At 40.0% G+C, this 14,936-nt stretch overlaps 1 protein-coding gene across 2 annotated transcripts in view; it reads right to left on the bottom strand.

The window, feature by feature from the left end:
- ATG7 (autophagy related 7) overlaps positions 1 to 14,093 on the bottom strand; it is a 104,685-nt gene extending 90,592 nt beyond the window's left edge. For both annotated transcript variants that reach the window (XM_070933669.1, XM_070933670.1), the window contains exons 1-5: positions 13,842 to 14,093; positions 12,481 to 12,535; positions 3,928 to 4,045; positions 2,534 to 2,611; positions 1,238 to 1,354 (exon numbers count right to left, since the gene is read on the bottom strand). In XM_070933669.1, the coding sequence (XP_070789770.1) occupies positions 1,238 to 1,354; positions 2,534 to 2,611; positions 3,928 to 4,045; positions 12,481 to 12,535; positions 13,842 to 14,025 (552 nt within the window). In that variant the 5' untranslated portion in view covers positions 14,026 to 14,093. The remainder of the gene's footprint in view (positions 1 to 1,237; positions 1,355 to 2,533; positions 2,612 to 3,927; positions 4,046 to 12,480; positions 12,536 to 13,841) is intronic.
- Between the last annotated feature and the right edge of the window lie 843 nt (positions 14,094 to 14,936).

A 14,936-nucleotide genomic window follows, 5' to 3' on the forward strand; every position in this document is an offset into this window, starting at 1 on the left:
TATCTAATTTATATTACCCCAGATTTTGAACTGTCACCTGAAATCAGTTGCTGCTTGTAGCACTGAGTAATGTTAACCTTTTTCAAGAAAATAAATTCTGCAGAACTTATTTAGTTTAACACATTATTAGATATGTGTTATAAAATCCTCGCAAATGGTCAAATAAATCATTCTTCAGATTTACAAGCCTTGTGAGAGAAAATCCTTTTTTCACACTGAAAATGATTTTGTACAGTTAGGATTCAATAAAAAAAAAAGAACTGTCCCATGCATACAGACTTCTCCTCTGAAATGTTGGCAGCTTTTGAAATATCACATAATACACAGTGGGTTGCCAACACCAAAAACAGGGAAGATGAATAATCTTCTTCACAGTTCAAGAGTTTACCTGATCACTAAAACGTCCAAATACTGTTTTCTAATTTTATGTAATTTTAGATGCTATCACACTTATAGCTTAAACATAGATAGTTCCTTTTGGCTCTTATTCACACCTAGTCAGGTTGTTTAATAGATGTAGTTTAATTTTATCTTAAAATTTATTTACTAGTATCTTGAGGTAGATATAAAGGCGCTTATAGATAGATGGGCATACTTCTTGTACAGGTCTAAGACTATGATAAACTGTTTCTTTTATGGGTCAGTTGCTCCCAATTCAAAGAGACTTTGATCAGGATAATAGTGGCATTCTGAGTATTAAGAATTTTGCCATTTTCAATTGTACTGAATTTAGGGACAGAAACCCATTTTATATCTTTACTTCCTATCTTTATGAGCAACAGAGCAAAAACAAGAGAACATGAAAAACAAATAGCAATAAAAATCTCACAAGACACTGTGATAAAAAAAAAAAAGATTATGTCTACAACCTGCAATAGGGACAAAGACCACAATTTCTGTTAAACATTTCTTCCAGGAAAAAAACAGCCAGAAATAACAGTTCACTGAAGTGGAAGAAAAGTGTTTGTGTAGCAAATTTTGTTAGGATACAGTCTTATAATGGAGATATCTCTCCTAAAAAAACTTTTTTGAGTACCCATTCTTCAACCCTGTCGGTCACTGAAATAATGAAGACAGTTTAGAAAATTTCATCCAGACAGAGGTAGATATAAAAATCCATAAAACACTATTTACCGTATTTGTGCTTAGTAATGATGTAATAAATTACTTTATGTTCTATGTTATGAAAAGTACTGTGTGTGCTAGGCTACTGTATCTGTGTAATGTTTTTAATTACCTGAGTTGGAGAGAACTTTGTATTCAGAGGCACTGGCTGTTTAACCAAAGGGATACCTTCTGGGACATACAATGCAGGATAGCAAAACCAGTAATAGAAACGGTATCTCTTTAGATCCTAAGGGAGAAATTATATAAATACTTCAGAACTTGGTATTAACCTGGAAAGAGTATTTGATCTAATTCTTACACTTCAAATCAAAGGAAAAGAGACTTCTTTCAGCATCAGAAATGACCCCCATCTTCTTAAGCATCACCCTGAATGAGTCCAAATACTTCAATAGAATCTCAAGAGATTGGTTCAAATTCCAAGTTTTTTATGGATTTCTCAGCCTTGCGTATCTTCTCCACCATCTTTAAAATGTTCACATGGCATGTCAGACGGCCAGGTGAACATTCTTCTGCAACTGCAGAAATGGGCTGTCATTTATCACGTGCCTTTAATCTTCAGAAAGGCATGTCTTGTTAGTATACCGTCCATCACATGCACATTTTTTTTTCTTATGCAAGCATATTCTCTCCCTTACTCCCCATTTACAAAATACTATTGAAGACAATAGTGTGAGAAATGGTATACAATAGTCCTCACTTACCAACAATTCATTAAGCAACTGTTCAAAATTACAACAGTGCTGAAATAAATACTGTTACAGTCGATTTATGACTTTCATCGCGTCCATTAGTCATGGGATCGCTATTATGATCAGTACACAGTATCCTGTACCAGACATGTGTATTTTTTCCCTCCCCTTGCAGAGCAGAGAGATTGGAGAAAAAGAGATTTCAAGAGAGTAAGTAGTTTTCCCTTCTATACATTGAAAGCAATGTGATCATATTGAGAGAAGAGAGATTGCCTACAAAAATAAATTGCTTTTTTCTGTCCCTCACTCTTGCAGAGAGATTGGAGAGAATGGAATTTCAAGAAAAAAAACCTGTTTGCATAGCTGTGATATGATCACATTGCTTCTGATGTATACACGACAGAAAGTAGGCACTCAAATATTCCAAGGGGCAGAGAAGTGACTAGGAGGTAAACAAAAGTCAAAAATGTGAAACTGATAGTCCTGTTTATTTCCAGGTGGAAAGCACAGTCCTAGTCATGAGATTTTCCACTTAGAAGCTGTTTCACTCAGCAGCAGTGTTGCTTATCCCAATTACCTGTAAATGTATTTCCCAACAGATTGGATTTTGTGGATGGCAGATGTGTGATCCATTAACTGGGATACAGGGATAACAGTATTAGTATTGTTTGTAACTATGGATCATTTGGTATCTTTTTTTGTACAATTTAACTTACTGCAAATGTTAAGAGAAGAAATTTGTTCAATAAAACAGGATTTTTAATGGCATCCCCCGATGTTATTGCATCCCATATCTATGGGGAGAGAAAAGAAACAGAATCACCCAGGATATTAGTGACTAATTTCATGGCTGTTGAACAAAATATGCTACATATTGTATGCTACATATTTATTGTAACAAAATTTAATTTGGCTTAATCTTCATTGTAAACTAGTGTGCAAGTATAATTATAAAGTGGCAAATAATGAATAAACACAAAGATTCCACTGATTTCACTATTATCAAATCACACTAAGCAATCCATCTGATTTACACAACAATTTCTGTAAAAGAGGACAAGGATCAACAACAAACATATTTTGTAGACAGATTAAACTTTACCCTGAACACTTGGAAAGTTTCTTGGGAAACAGCAAATAAATGATTGGTTTTATTTATAGTCCTCTAAAACACAACAATGTACATTTGAATGTCATAGTTTTAAAAATGCTGCCTTCTTTTTTTTAAAGTAGTTTCAAATATTCATGCACAATATCTAGTCAATGCTGCAAGTGAGAAGCCCAAAACTGAGCAGCATCTAATGAGTTACTGAAATTTTGAATTGTGAGCATTTCAAAATTCAGAGCTCAGTCTAGGAGCCTGCTCTCAAATGAACATCTATAGCATTCTGTCTTCAATGACATATTGCTGAAGTGCCAGCCATAGCCAGCAAAAGTAAGGTTAATGTTTGTTGAGTTCTATACTTCAATTGGATCTAAAAGGTTACAGTCCTCACCCATGACCAATTAGTTTTCCTTTTTTGTTTAAAACAAAACAAAACAAAAGGAACATGGCAAACAAGCAAGATAAGCCAACATGGAGATTCGTGATTTTGAGATTTTTCATCTTGTACTCCTCCCCTTGTTGACTATTTATTCATTTACAAAATTGTAATTGTTCAGTTTCTGGATTTCTCAAACTGTGTTGTATGGAATTATAAAGTTCCACAAGGAATTAAGGGAGGGGGCTAATCCAAGCGCAACTAATTTTTTTCATTAGAGCTTTACCTCCCAATTGGGGTTCTAGAAATTGTTTTCTTTTCTTTTTTTTAGCTTACAAATTCTGCAGCCTGAAAAAAAGCTCAATAAACCCTGGAATACCTGTTCATTGTTTGATCTGTGATAGGACTATCCAAATAATATATTATTAGACAGTTTTGTGCTGAAATATAAGCACTCCTTTCTTGAAATGAGATGAAAGTCTAAAATAACAATGCATGTGAATTGGGGGGCCAACTTTTATTCAATTCAGTAAAATTGCATTGTTCATAAAACAACTATAGGTTATTCACAATGCACTGTTTTTCATCAGTGCTTCAGGTTTGGGGAACACATTCCCATTTTACCTTACCTCAGTTGCTGCTTCTTCAAGGAGAAGCTTTTTATCACAGGATTTGAAGGATTCCAGTGTATTGGTATTATATAACCTTCCAATAGCAGGGCAACAATGTGCTGGTGTTGGGCCATTCCTGGAGGGAAAAGAAACAATCTTAAAATGTATATGGCATTTACTGTAGTCTTAACTTAAGCACATACTTTACCAACAATTTAGAAGTAAGAATGAAATGAAAAAAAAAAAAGATATTTTAGACAGTAATGTAAGTCAGCCCATATATATTGTGTAATATATCATCTCAACATCAGTTCCAACAGTTGCGTTTTACCTTTGCATGGACGTTGGCTACAAAAGAAAAGGTGACAGGCATTGGATTGATGAAAAGTGTAAAAAGGAAGCCAATTAGAACCCTGAACAGAGTAACATGCATAGCCTTGACCATTAATTTTCTGTTTCATAGAATGATTACTTCACTCTAAGCAGGAAAACAGGCCATGAGTCTTTTGCAAATAAGCAGCAAAGATTTTATCTGTGGAATGTGGTTTAGCCTCTAAAACGCCACATTCGCGTAAGAAGGAAGCACGGGGTTCAGACAAGCCTGCTTACCTGACACTTGATTGACCACGTTATGCTAAAAGTTACATCTTGTAACAGAAATATTGTTCTTCAAACTCCATATTTATTTCGCTTACCAGTCCTTATCTCTCCCTCACTTAAGCTTTATATTTCTCCTATATTTCTGTTATTTATTTAAGTACCCCTTTCTTCAGTTAACAGAACTGGGCCTAGCTGGATTGAGAGAACCTCAGGGCTTTGGAAGGATTGGGAAATTGAAAGTCATCTGGAAAAAGACAATGGCTAACATCCCATGCTCCTGCCAAAAAAAACTGCTGAATTGTATCAATCTAGCCCAACCAATATGTGGTTTATATTTTTCCTTCTGGATCTGTCCTGTTTTTCAACCACAAGGCTTTTTAACTTTCAACCTTTAGGCTTCTTTTGAGGATTACTCCTTCATACTCATTTTTCCTAATTCTTGAAGTCTCCAGGTTCCTTGGTATTATCAAACTGGCCTTCGGAAGCAATTGTACACTACTGATTTATTCTCCAAGTGGTTAAAATGTAGAGACCTGATCCCCACCACAAGATCCAAAACAAATTGTTATAAACTCTTCATGAGCTGCTGTATAGCAAATTGAAAGCTTCCTTTAGAGACATTGCATGTTCAATGTCTCATTAACTGGCATCACTCCAAACACATGCCAACCTAATTTATTTTTATTTATTTATTTTTATTTTATTAAATTTATATACCGCCCTACTCCCAAAGGACTCAGGGCGGTGAACAACCAAAAAATAAAACACATAGATTACAAAATTTAAAAGACAGTATAAAATCACATTAAATAATTTGGCCTGGGACAAATTAAAGCATCCCCAATACTTAAGACAAATTTAAAATTTACAATTTAAAAAGTTAAAAGAGAAAAGTTAGGCCAGGCCGGCCTGTTGAAATAAAAAAGTCTTGAGGGCACCAGAGCTGTGGAGTCGGGAGATAAATGTTCCGACTCCGACTCCGACTCCGACTCCTCAGTTTTTTGTACTTCCGACTCCGACTCCGACTCCGACTCCGACTCCTCTGTATTAATATGCGAATGTATTTTATACATTCCTTGAAGGAAAGAAAGGCAACATACATGTCATTACCACAGGACTACTGGCTGGGAAGCCAACAGTCTACTGTATTGAACAGTTTAAGCAAAAGACAAACACAATGAAAACAACAAAGTTTTATTAATTTTTTTTTATTAATTTAATTAATCAAGTTGCTGGATAGTAGCAGCAGGCATAAACATCAGGAACAGGAACTTTACCAGTTCAAAAATACAAACCACATTATTTGGTTGTTTTAGAACAAAAACAAAGCTTATATATATGAACCAAAAACAAAATCTGTAAAACCTAGAAATGGTTTATATTAATCTTGAAATGTAGTTATAGGCTTAGCAAATGCAAATCAATTCAATGTAGAGTTCTAAGGAAGAGAATTGCCTCTGCCAGATCCTCTTTCATAGAGGCTCTTAAGTCAGACTTTATTATTTTTAGGGCTGAAAATAATCTTTCGACACTGACTTGGGTGGGTGGCATTGCAGTAACTATTCTGGCCACATCACTAACGATCTCTGGATAAACAAGGATGGCTTCTTCAACAGTAAGTTTTGATGAGCGATCATACTTTTCAACTTCTTTTAGTGCTTTATAAAACTCCTGTTGGAATTTTTTTATTTGGACATTTACTGGTTCTGTAACGCTTATGCGACGTCGCTTTCCTTTAGCAACTTCCATTTTGTCTAAGAAGGAATCAAAGTCTAATTCTTCGTTTGAAGAAGATGATTCTGAGTTACCACTATTGCTTAAAAGAACTCCATCCTCCTGTGGAGGTATTTCAGGTCGTAATCCCTTCATGCGAACTGCTACATCATAGAGGGCCTTTTTCCCAGTAGCAATCTGTTTACTGTTCAATAAAAGTCGGCTCATTGGGTCGACATAAATAGCCGCTAACAAGATTTCATTTTCCAGCAAAAGACTCTCTCTTTTCATCATTGAAGATGCAATGCCCTCAGCTATTAACCCTCCATTTTTGTTCAGGCGATATAACAGGCTCTTCCATTCCAAGAGGAATTTACCCGGGGTTAGATCATCACATTGCAACCTCTTGGTGACAGTGAAGGGGTGAGAAAGAAGGTTCTCCAGCTCTTTTGTTTGTGTCCACTGGCTTGCAGTTAATGCAAGATTTTCATTGTCCATTTCTTCTATGAAGTCTTTAAGTTCAAGCAAACGCTTCACCATTAAATAAGTGCTTCCCCAGCGAGTTGTTTGATCCAAAATGGCTCCTTTTCCTGCACGTCTTTTCAAAATTGCATCTGTTTTTGGGGCCCTGGCTGCAACAGTTACTTGCCGTAATTTGCCAATTAATGTAGCTGCATGGCGATCTTTTAATCCATCTCTTATGGCAAGTTGCAGTGTATGAACAGCACATCGCATATGATGAATAGTAGCAAGCTTCAATGCTTCTTCAACAAAGTTGTCTAAAAAAATGTCAGCATTCTCTTCAGTTTCTAAACTTTCTCTAATACTTGCAGAGCTGTCTTCCTCTAAGTCTAATATCTGTTTGATACCTTCTTCATCTGCCTTCATCTTCTCAATTGTGCTCAACATGTTAGAAGCGTTATCTGTCACAACACATAAAATCTGTTCCTTTTTAATTTCAAAATCTTCTAGAACACCCTCCACTAACTTCTGAAGGTAATCACTGGTGTGATGTGCCTGAGTGTCCTTTACTCCGAGGGTCCGTGTTATTGTTTTGTTATTTTCATCCACAAATCTAACATTAATAGCGAAATAATTGACTCTGTGACGTGTGCATGCATCCATTTTAAGGAAGACAAAACGTCCTTTCATAACTTTCTGTAGTTCTTCCTTTTTACATTTGGCCTCCTCAATTATAAGTTTCCTTATACTTTCTCTTTCCAGAGAAACACCAAGTTTTTTTGCCATTTCTCCATTTAGGCCTAAAAAGGCTGTCTGTGAAAAGAAGGATAGTGGTACACTATTCTTTACTACCATTTCAATAATGTGGTGTTTGAATTTTTCTGGTGTCATCCTTATGGTAACTTTGTCAGATATAAAGAATTTTCTTATTTGTGATTGTTCTCCAGTAGATTTCTGAACGTTTTTTGTCACAGAAGTAGATGCAATGTTTTCATTGCTATCTTTCTCATTCACGGCTTCTAACACTTTGGGATGAAAACGCTGTAAGTGTCTTTTCAAATTTGATGCTCTTGTAGGTGCATTTTTATCAGGCCCACTGAAACTGCTAATTTTTGCATCACATTGTTTTTCACCATCATCATCTTTTCTAATACATTGGCACACGTAATGTTTTCCATCACTTGATAATGCAAAGTGCTCATAAACAGTAGACTTTGTTGTGTTTGTTGTTAGCAGTCTTTTTGCCATTGTTTAGGATGCCTCTTTCCCTAAAATATAAAATATGTTATACTAACTGGCATATAATTAGATTTTTAATATCAACATACACAGTCTTGTAAGTTGTACGTACATACAAACAAATAAGCTATATATCCCAGCACTAAACCTAGACATGATTTGTCCTATACAATATAAACACTTACAGTTGAATCCAAGAAGCTGTTCCACCAAGTTCTTCTAAGCCAGTGGTTCTCAACCTTCCTAATGCCGCGACCCTTTAATACAGTTCCTCATGTTGTGGTGACCCCCAACCAGGGGTGGGTTCTAAATTTTTTTACTACCGGTTCTGTGGGCGTGGCTTATTTTGTGGGCATGGCTTGGAGGTTATGTGACTGGGTGGGTGTGGCTAGCTGGTCATGTGACCGGGTGGCCATGGCTATGTGTATAGAGGGCTGAAAAAAGTCATTTCTGACAGGTCCTCGCACTTTTGACTGGTCCTCACACTTATGACCATCCTCACATTTATGCCCGTGCAGCATTTTTAACAACCATGTCACTCATTTCACAACTGCTTCTCTTCACCATGGTGACAAGATAGGGCAAAAACGTAAAATGTGAGGACAGTCGTAAGTTCGAGGACTGGTCAAAAGGGAGAGGACCAGTCAGAAATAACTTTTTCAGCCCTCTGAGTAGTCCATATACATAAAAGGATACAGCAATAGAGAGGGATGAAGGAAGGGAAGGGAAATTAGAGTAGGAGTGAGGGTAAGAGAGGGAGGAAGAGAGGAGGAGAAGGAGAAAGGAAGAGGAAGTAGGGAGGAGAAGAAGAGGGTGAGGAAGAGAAAGTAAGAAGGAAAGAAAAGAGAGAGGTGGTAGGTTTGAGGAGAAAGATTGCTGTACAATAAAAAAGATGAAAGGGAAGAAAGCCAACCCCAAACAAATATAAAGATATTAAGATAAAGAATGAATTGTTAAACTTTAAAGAATAAAAGAGAACAAATATGAATAAATAACAATAATTAGAAACACACATACAAACATACAATGTATTTTCTTTGAACAGAGTATTTGGCCGGTTCATAAATTTAAACAGTGTTTAGTCATTTCAATTAAATTTACAATTTCTATATTTCCTTTTTGCCATATTTATTCCTCATCTATTTTTGTAAAAAACCAATATTACCCTTCATCCTCATCTCTAATCTTAATCAAATTCAATTTTTCCCTTCTATTCTATATTATACCCCTTCCCATTGTCATCTATTTTTATATCCATCCTCACATTGGTTAATTATGTAATATTACAGTTGTTTAATATGAATTCAACATTTTAATATAAATCAATTAGTTATATAACTACCTTTTTTGTATATTAATCAATATGAACATGAATATTCCAATTATTTCCATGCAATCCAATTTCTTACAAATCAATTAATTATATTTACCAATAATAATAAACCAAATAATTTCCCCCATATATTCCTCCAAACCACAACTTAACCATTTCTGCTTTCAACACAATATACAATTAATAGTATCTCAATTATTACAATTCCCTAGTTAAATAGAGCTTTTTTTCTTTTGTGTTTTAAAATCTCCTTTTTTCCCTAAATTTCCCGTTGTTTGCACCTACCTTTTTTGGTGAGGAAAAAGAAAAGAAATCTGCCTGCCTAATTTTCTAACATGCAAAACCAACAGCCTGCTTTACTTTCTCTTTCCTTTTTCAGTATAGCTAGGGGGGGAAAAATCTGCAGTCTTTCCAAGCAAGCAAAAGAGCACTGAGCAAAACAGCTCAGAGCAAATCAGCTGGGGGTCGGGAGCCGATCTAATCAAGGGCTAATTAGCCTATGCTGAAGCTCCGTGGGCCAATAAAATTACAAAAAAACCACCGAACCATTTGTTAAATTGCTGGGTCGCCCGCCCCTCGCCCACCACTATTTATTGGCAATAAATGGTTTACAGCTTCAGTCTTGAACTATTGACCCTCCATTCCCTTCACTTATGCAAGTGTCTCTAGTCCTGCAAAAAACATATTTACTTAATCCCTTATCAGTGAGAGGCTAGGTTACCCATGGGCGCTGCGTTCCCTGTAACAGCAGAACACAACACTATGGAAAGTATAAGTATTGCCACTCCTAATTGTGCGTTGCGTGCCTTATAGTGAAGCACATGAAAAGCATGCTTCTTCACGGTCACTTAACGTGTTCATTTTGCGGTTACGTGAGGCACTGCATGCATTGGTCTTTATTCTTACAGTAGAGAAGTCATTAATTATAACTTTTTGTGAATTGGGACATTTAAACTTGCTTTTTTTAAAATTCCAATCTAAATTTAGTAGGAGTCGGAGTCGGAGTCGGTGCATTGTTTGCCGACTCCGACTCCGACTCCAGGTACCCAAAATTTCCTCCGACTCCGACTCCTCGACTCCGACTCCGACTCCACAGCACTGGAGGGCACGGCGGAAGGTGCGTAGATCCCGGATCCTCCGGGGGGAGCTCATTCCAGATAGCAGGTGCCCCCACAGAGAAGGCTCTCCCCCTGGGGACCGCCAGTCGACACTGTTTGGCCGACGGCACCTGGAGGAACCTCTCTCTATGAGAGCGTACTGGCCGGTGAGAGGCTACGGGTGGCAGAAGGCGGTCCCGTAAATATCCAGGTCCTAAGCCATGGAGTGCTCTAAAGGTGGTAACCAAAACCTTGAAGCGCACCCAGAAGACCACCGGGAGCCAGTGCAGCTTGCGCAGGAGAGGTGTTACATGGGAACGCCACATCGCTCCCATAACCACCCACGCGGCCGCACCCTGCACCAGTTGGAGCCTCCGGGTGCTCCTCAAGGGGAGCCCCATGTAGAGAGCATTGCAGTAGTCCAGGCGGGAAGTGACGAGGGCATGAGTGACCATGCGTTAAGGAGTCCCGATCTAGAAAGGGACGCAACTGGCGGATCAGGCGAACCTGATGAAAAGTCCTCCTGGTCACAGCCGTCAAGTGCTCTTCTAAAGACAGCCGTGAATCCAGGAGGATGCCCAAGTTGCGAGCCCTCTCCGTGGGGGCTAACGACTCGCCCCCAATAGTCAGTGATGGCACCAACTGACTATATTGGGACGCCGGAAACCACAGCCACTCGGTCTTGGATGGGTTGAGCCTGAGTCTGTTTCTCCCCATCCAGATCTGCACGGCCTCCAGGCACCGGGACATCACTTCAAGGGCATCATTGGAGTGGTCCGCGGTGGAGATGTACAGCTGAGTGTCATCAGTGTACTGATGGTACTTCACTGCGAAACCAGGGATGATCTCACCCAGTGGCTTCACATAAATGTTGAACAGAAGGGGCGAGAGGACCGACCCCTGTGGCACCCCACATATAAGGCGCCTCGGGGTCAACCTCTGCCCCCCTGCCAACACAGACTGCAACTGGTCAGAGAGAAAGGAGGAGAACCACTGCAACACAGTGCCCCCCACCCCCAACTCTTCCAACTGGTGCAGCATGATACCATGGTTGATGGTATCAAAAGCCGCTGAGAGATCTAACAGGACCAGGACAGAGGAGCAACCCCTGTCCCGAGCCCTCCGGAGATCATCAATCAACACGACCAATGCCATTTCCGTGCTGTACCCAGGTCTGAAGCCCAACTGGAACGGATCCAGATACACCGTTTCATCCAGGTGCTGGGGAAGCTGTCGCGCAACCACACTCTCAACAACCTTCGCCACAAAGCGAAGGTTGGAGACCGGACGATAATTTGCTAACATTGCCGGGTCCAGGGAAGGCTTCTTGAGGAGAGGCCTCACCACCGTCTCTTTCAAGGCAGCGGGAACGTCACCCTCACCCAATGAAGCATTTATAATCCCCTGGAGCCAGCCTCATGTCACCTCCCGAGAAGCCAGCACCAACCAGGAGGGACACGGGTCCAACAAACATGTGGTCGCGTTCAGTCTACCCAGAATTCTGTCCACGTCATCGGGAGTCACAGGGTCAAACTCTTCCCAGATAACATTCTCAAGACCAGCCTCCACCATCCCCCCTGAATCTACCCAGTCGGAGTCCAGATCTTCCCGAATCTGAATGATTTTGTCATGCAGATACTGTACAAAATCCTCGGCTCTACCCTCCAAGGGGTCCTCCCATGCTCCCTGGTGAAGCAAGGAGCGGGTCACCCTAAAAAGGGCAGCTGGGCGATTATCTGATGATGCAATAAGAGCGGCAAAATAATATATCTGCACCATTAATAGTTCTTGTATCTGACTCTATCAACTCATGGAATAGAAACAACCATTGCAATGATTATGCCAAATAGAAATCCTATTTGTCCAGAACAGCAAGTGAAGACTGCTGGTGATTCTTGGTTCATTTAAACAAAGCTCGCTCAATGTGTGTATTGTGTCTATTCATTTCTCTACCTCCTCACTAGCATAAAGTAGACATTTGTGCTGGCATCCTGAACCACTACCCTCACAGACTCATGATTCTAATATACAAATCTTGGTTTACAGCCTAATGATTACAATGCTAAGAATCAGCCTCTGTATCCTAATAACTATTTCAGGGCACAAGATAAAGGATATATTACTTACATATCAAAAGCACTAAATTCAAGGGTTAAACGTGCTGGCATTCCAGGAGGATCTCCTAGTACGGGGAGGAAAAAATAAATAAACAGGTTATTAAAATAGTGACAATTAAACAATCCGGGACATCTCCATATAATGTTCTGTGAAGACAGATTTATGACAATCTGTCATATTCTTTTTTATTTATTTTATTTTATTTCGAATTTATATACCGCATCTTCTCCCGAAGGACTCAGGGCAGTGTACAGCCAGATAAAAAACATACAATACAAACATTAAAAACAATTAAAAAGATATATATTAATTTGGCCCCAATTTAAAATAACAAACCAATTAAAATATTTAAAAAATATATTAAGCCAATGACTGAAATATATATATTCAGTCAATGACTGAATAGCCCAGATGTTCTTTCCCCATGTGGTAGTTTCATAACTGTTTCTCTATTTCATAACAGGAAGCAATGTACAAAGGACAATGTGAGAAAAATGCCTGTCTTATTCTGTTTGCACAAAGAATTTTTCCACCATTTATTCCCTCCCCCCCCACACACACACACACTTACACGTCAAAACCTAGCCACATAACAGAGGACGACAGAGGAGTTGGGAAGCCTTTTGTCTTAATTCCTTTTGGGGGGGATGGGGGAAGCATAATGTTTTAGTATTTGGCATCCTTCTACATCTTATGAAGGGGCAATAGCAAATTTCAGAAAGAAAATTTACTTTCACCATTAACCACCTTCTTGAGCAATCTAGCTCTTCAGCTTGGAGAGAACCGATTATGACACAGAGTCTCTCATAAGATGTACTTCATAATATTCATGCTGCAACACTTAACTAATACTCAACTAATCTTGGAAGGTGGTGTTCCTAGAGGTACCCACTAACTGAATCATGATCTATACGTATTTAAGTAAACTACTTGGGAGTGTTGAAACAGGTACTTTTCTACTAGTTCTCTATGTTCTTTAACCTCTGGCCGTTTATGTTAAGGATAGCCTTTCAGACTGTCATGGGAACAGTGTTCCAGCTACATCTGGCAACTGGCAATCTTCTCATCCCCGACCAGTAGTACCCACTCAAGTGAAGGTCGAATGAACAGGTCTTTAAGCAAAGGCAGAAGCTTCTAAGTAGGGTCAATATTCAGTATAGTGGACACGGGTGAAAGGTTAGCTTGCGGTAAGAAAACCCAGCCAGGCTTGTTTACTCAGATATCAAATCCCTCGGAGTTCCCGGGGATTTGGAAGGACGTGCCAGCGTTAGGCTGAACCTAACCTGAACTCTCCCAGTTCACACAGCAGGACGCGTCTCTCGAACCACAAGACCCCTCCAAGAAGGAAAAGTGTTTTACGGTCTACTTGCCATTATAGTAATAGCCTCTGATCGGTTTCGGAGACTCGTCCAGTTTGTATTCATTGAGTTTTTTCTGAGTGAGCTCATGCCAGAAACCTGCGTCCAGCGCGCTACTGAAGGGAACAAACTGCAGATTGGGACGCCCACCCTCCGCGGGGTGTCGCGATTCACCACCGCCGCCACTGGCCATCATTTGTCATCGGGAGCTATCAGCTGAAAGCCAGGGCCAGGCTCCCTCCGAGTTTTCCCGGAAACCGCCGGTTAGCCCTCCCCAACTCCGCCCGGGAAGAAAAAGTATCCCGAGAAATGCGCGTCGGCTCCAGCGGCAGCAAAGATCCCTTTGCATGGAGCAGGAAGGGGAGGAGCAGGCGGAGGAGGCATAGCGCAGCGCGCGCAGCAGAGTCAGGAGGACGCGGGGCGGAGCTTCCCGCCCGGGGACGCCAGGAAAGATGCTCGGCCTCCGAAGGAGTTTGGTTGGGGGGAAAAAAAGGAGGCGAGGCCGGGAAGTTCATAAACGGAGAGGGCGTGGCCAGGGGGGGTGTCTTATCGTGGATCGTAGATAAGGGAGAGCACCCCGTTTGCGGAGTTTGGGTTCTTTTAAGTAGCAGAATAAGAACAGAATCAGAATAGAATAGAGCTGGAAGGGACTTTGGAGGTCATCTAGTCCAGCCCCCTGCACAAGCAGGAGACCCTATACTATTCTGGGCAAATGACTGTCCAATCTCTTCTTAAAAACCTCCAGTGATGAATTTTTCAGGAGGAAACTGGACTTTCTTGTTTTGTTTTGTTTTTTCTTTTGAAGACGTTTCGCCTCTCATCCAAGAAGCTTCTTCAGCTCAGACAGGATAGTGGAGAATGGAAGGGTTTATATTCCTTGCAGACAGCTGGTCATTTGCATCCTTTTAGAGGGTGGTGGAAGCGCTTGGAGGTTTATCTGTGTCCTCAGGGTCACCTGAGTAGTGTTCCTGGTTCCTGTAGCCTGCAAATGTTGGAGAGGAAGGAAGGAAGGAAGGAATATAAACCCTTCCATTCCTCACTATCCTGCCAGAGCTGAAGAAGCTTCTTGGATGAGAAGTGAAACGTCTTCAAAAGAAAAAAACAAGA

Source organism: Pituophis catenifer, unplaced genomic scaffold, assembly GCF_029215685.1.
Source record: "Pituophis catenifer annectens isolate HBS135680 unplaced genomic scaffold, rPitCat1.0.hap2 SCAF_2, whole genome shotgun sequence".
NCBI classification, from domain to species: Eukaryota; Metazoa; Chordata; class Lepidosauria; order Squamata; family Colubridae; genus Pituophis; species Pituophis catenifer.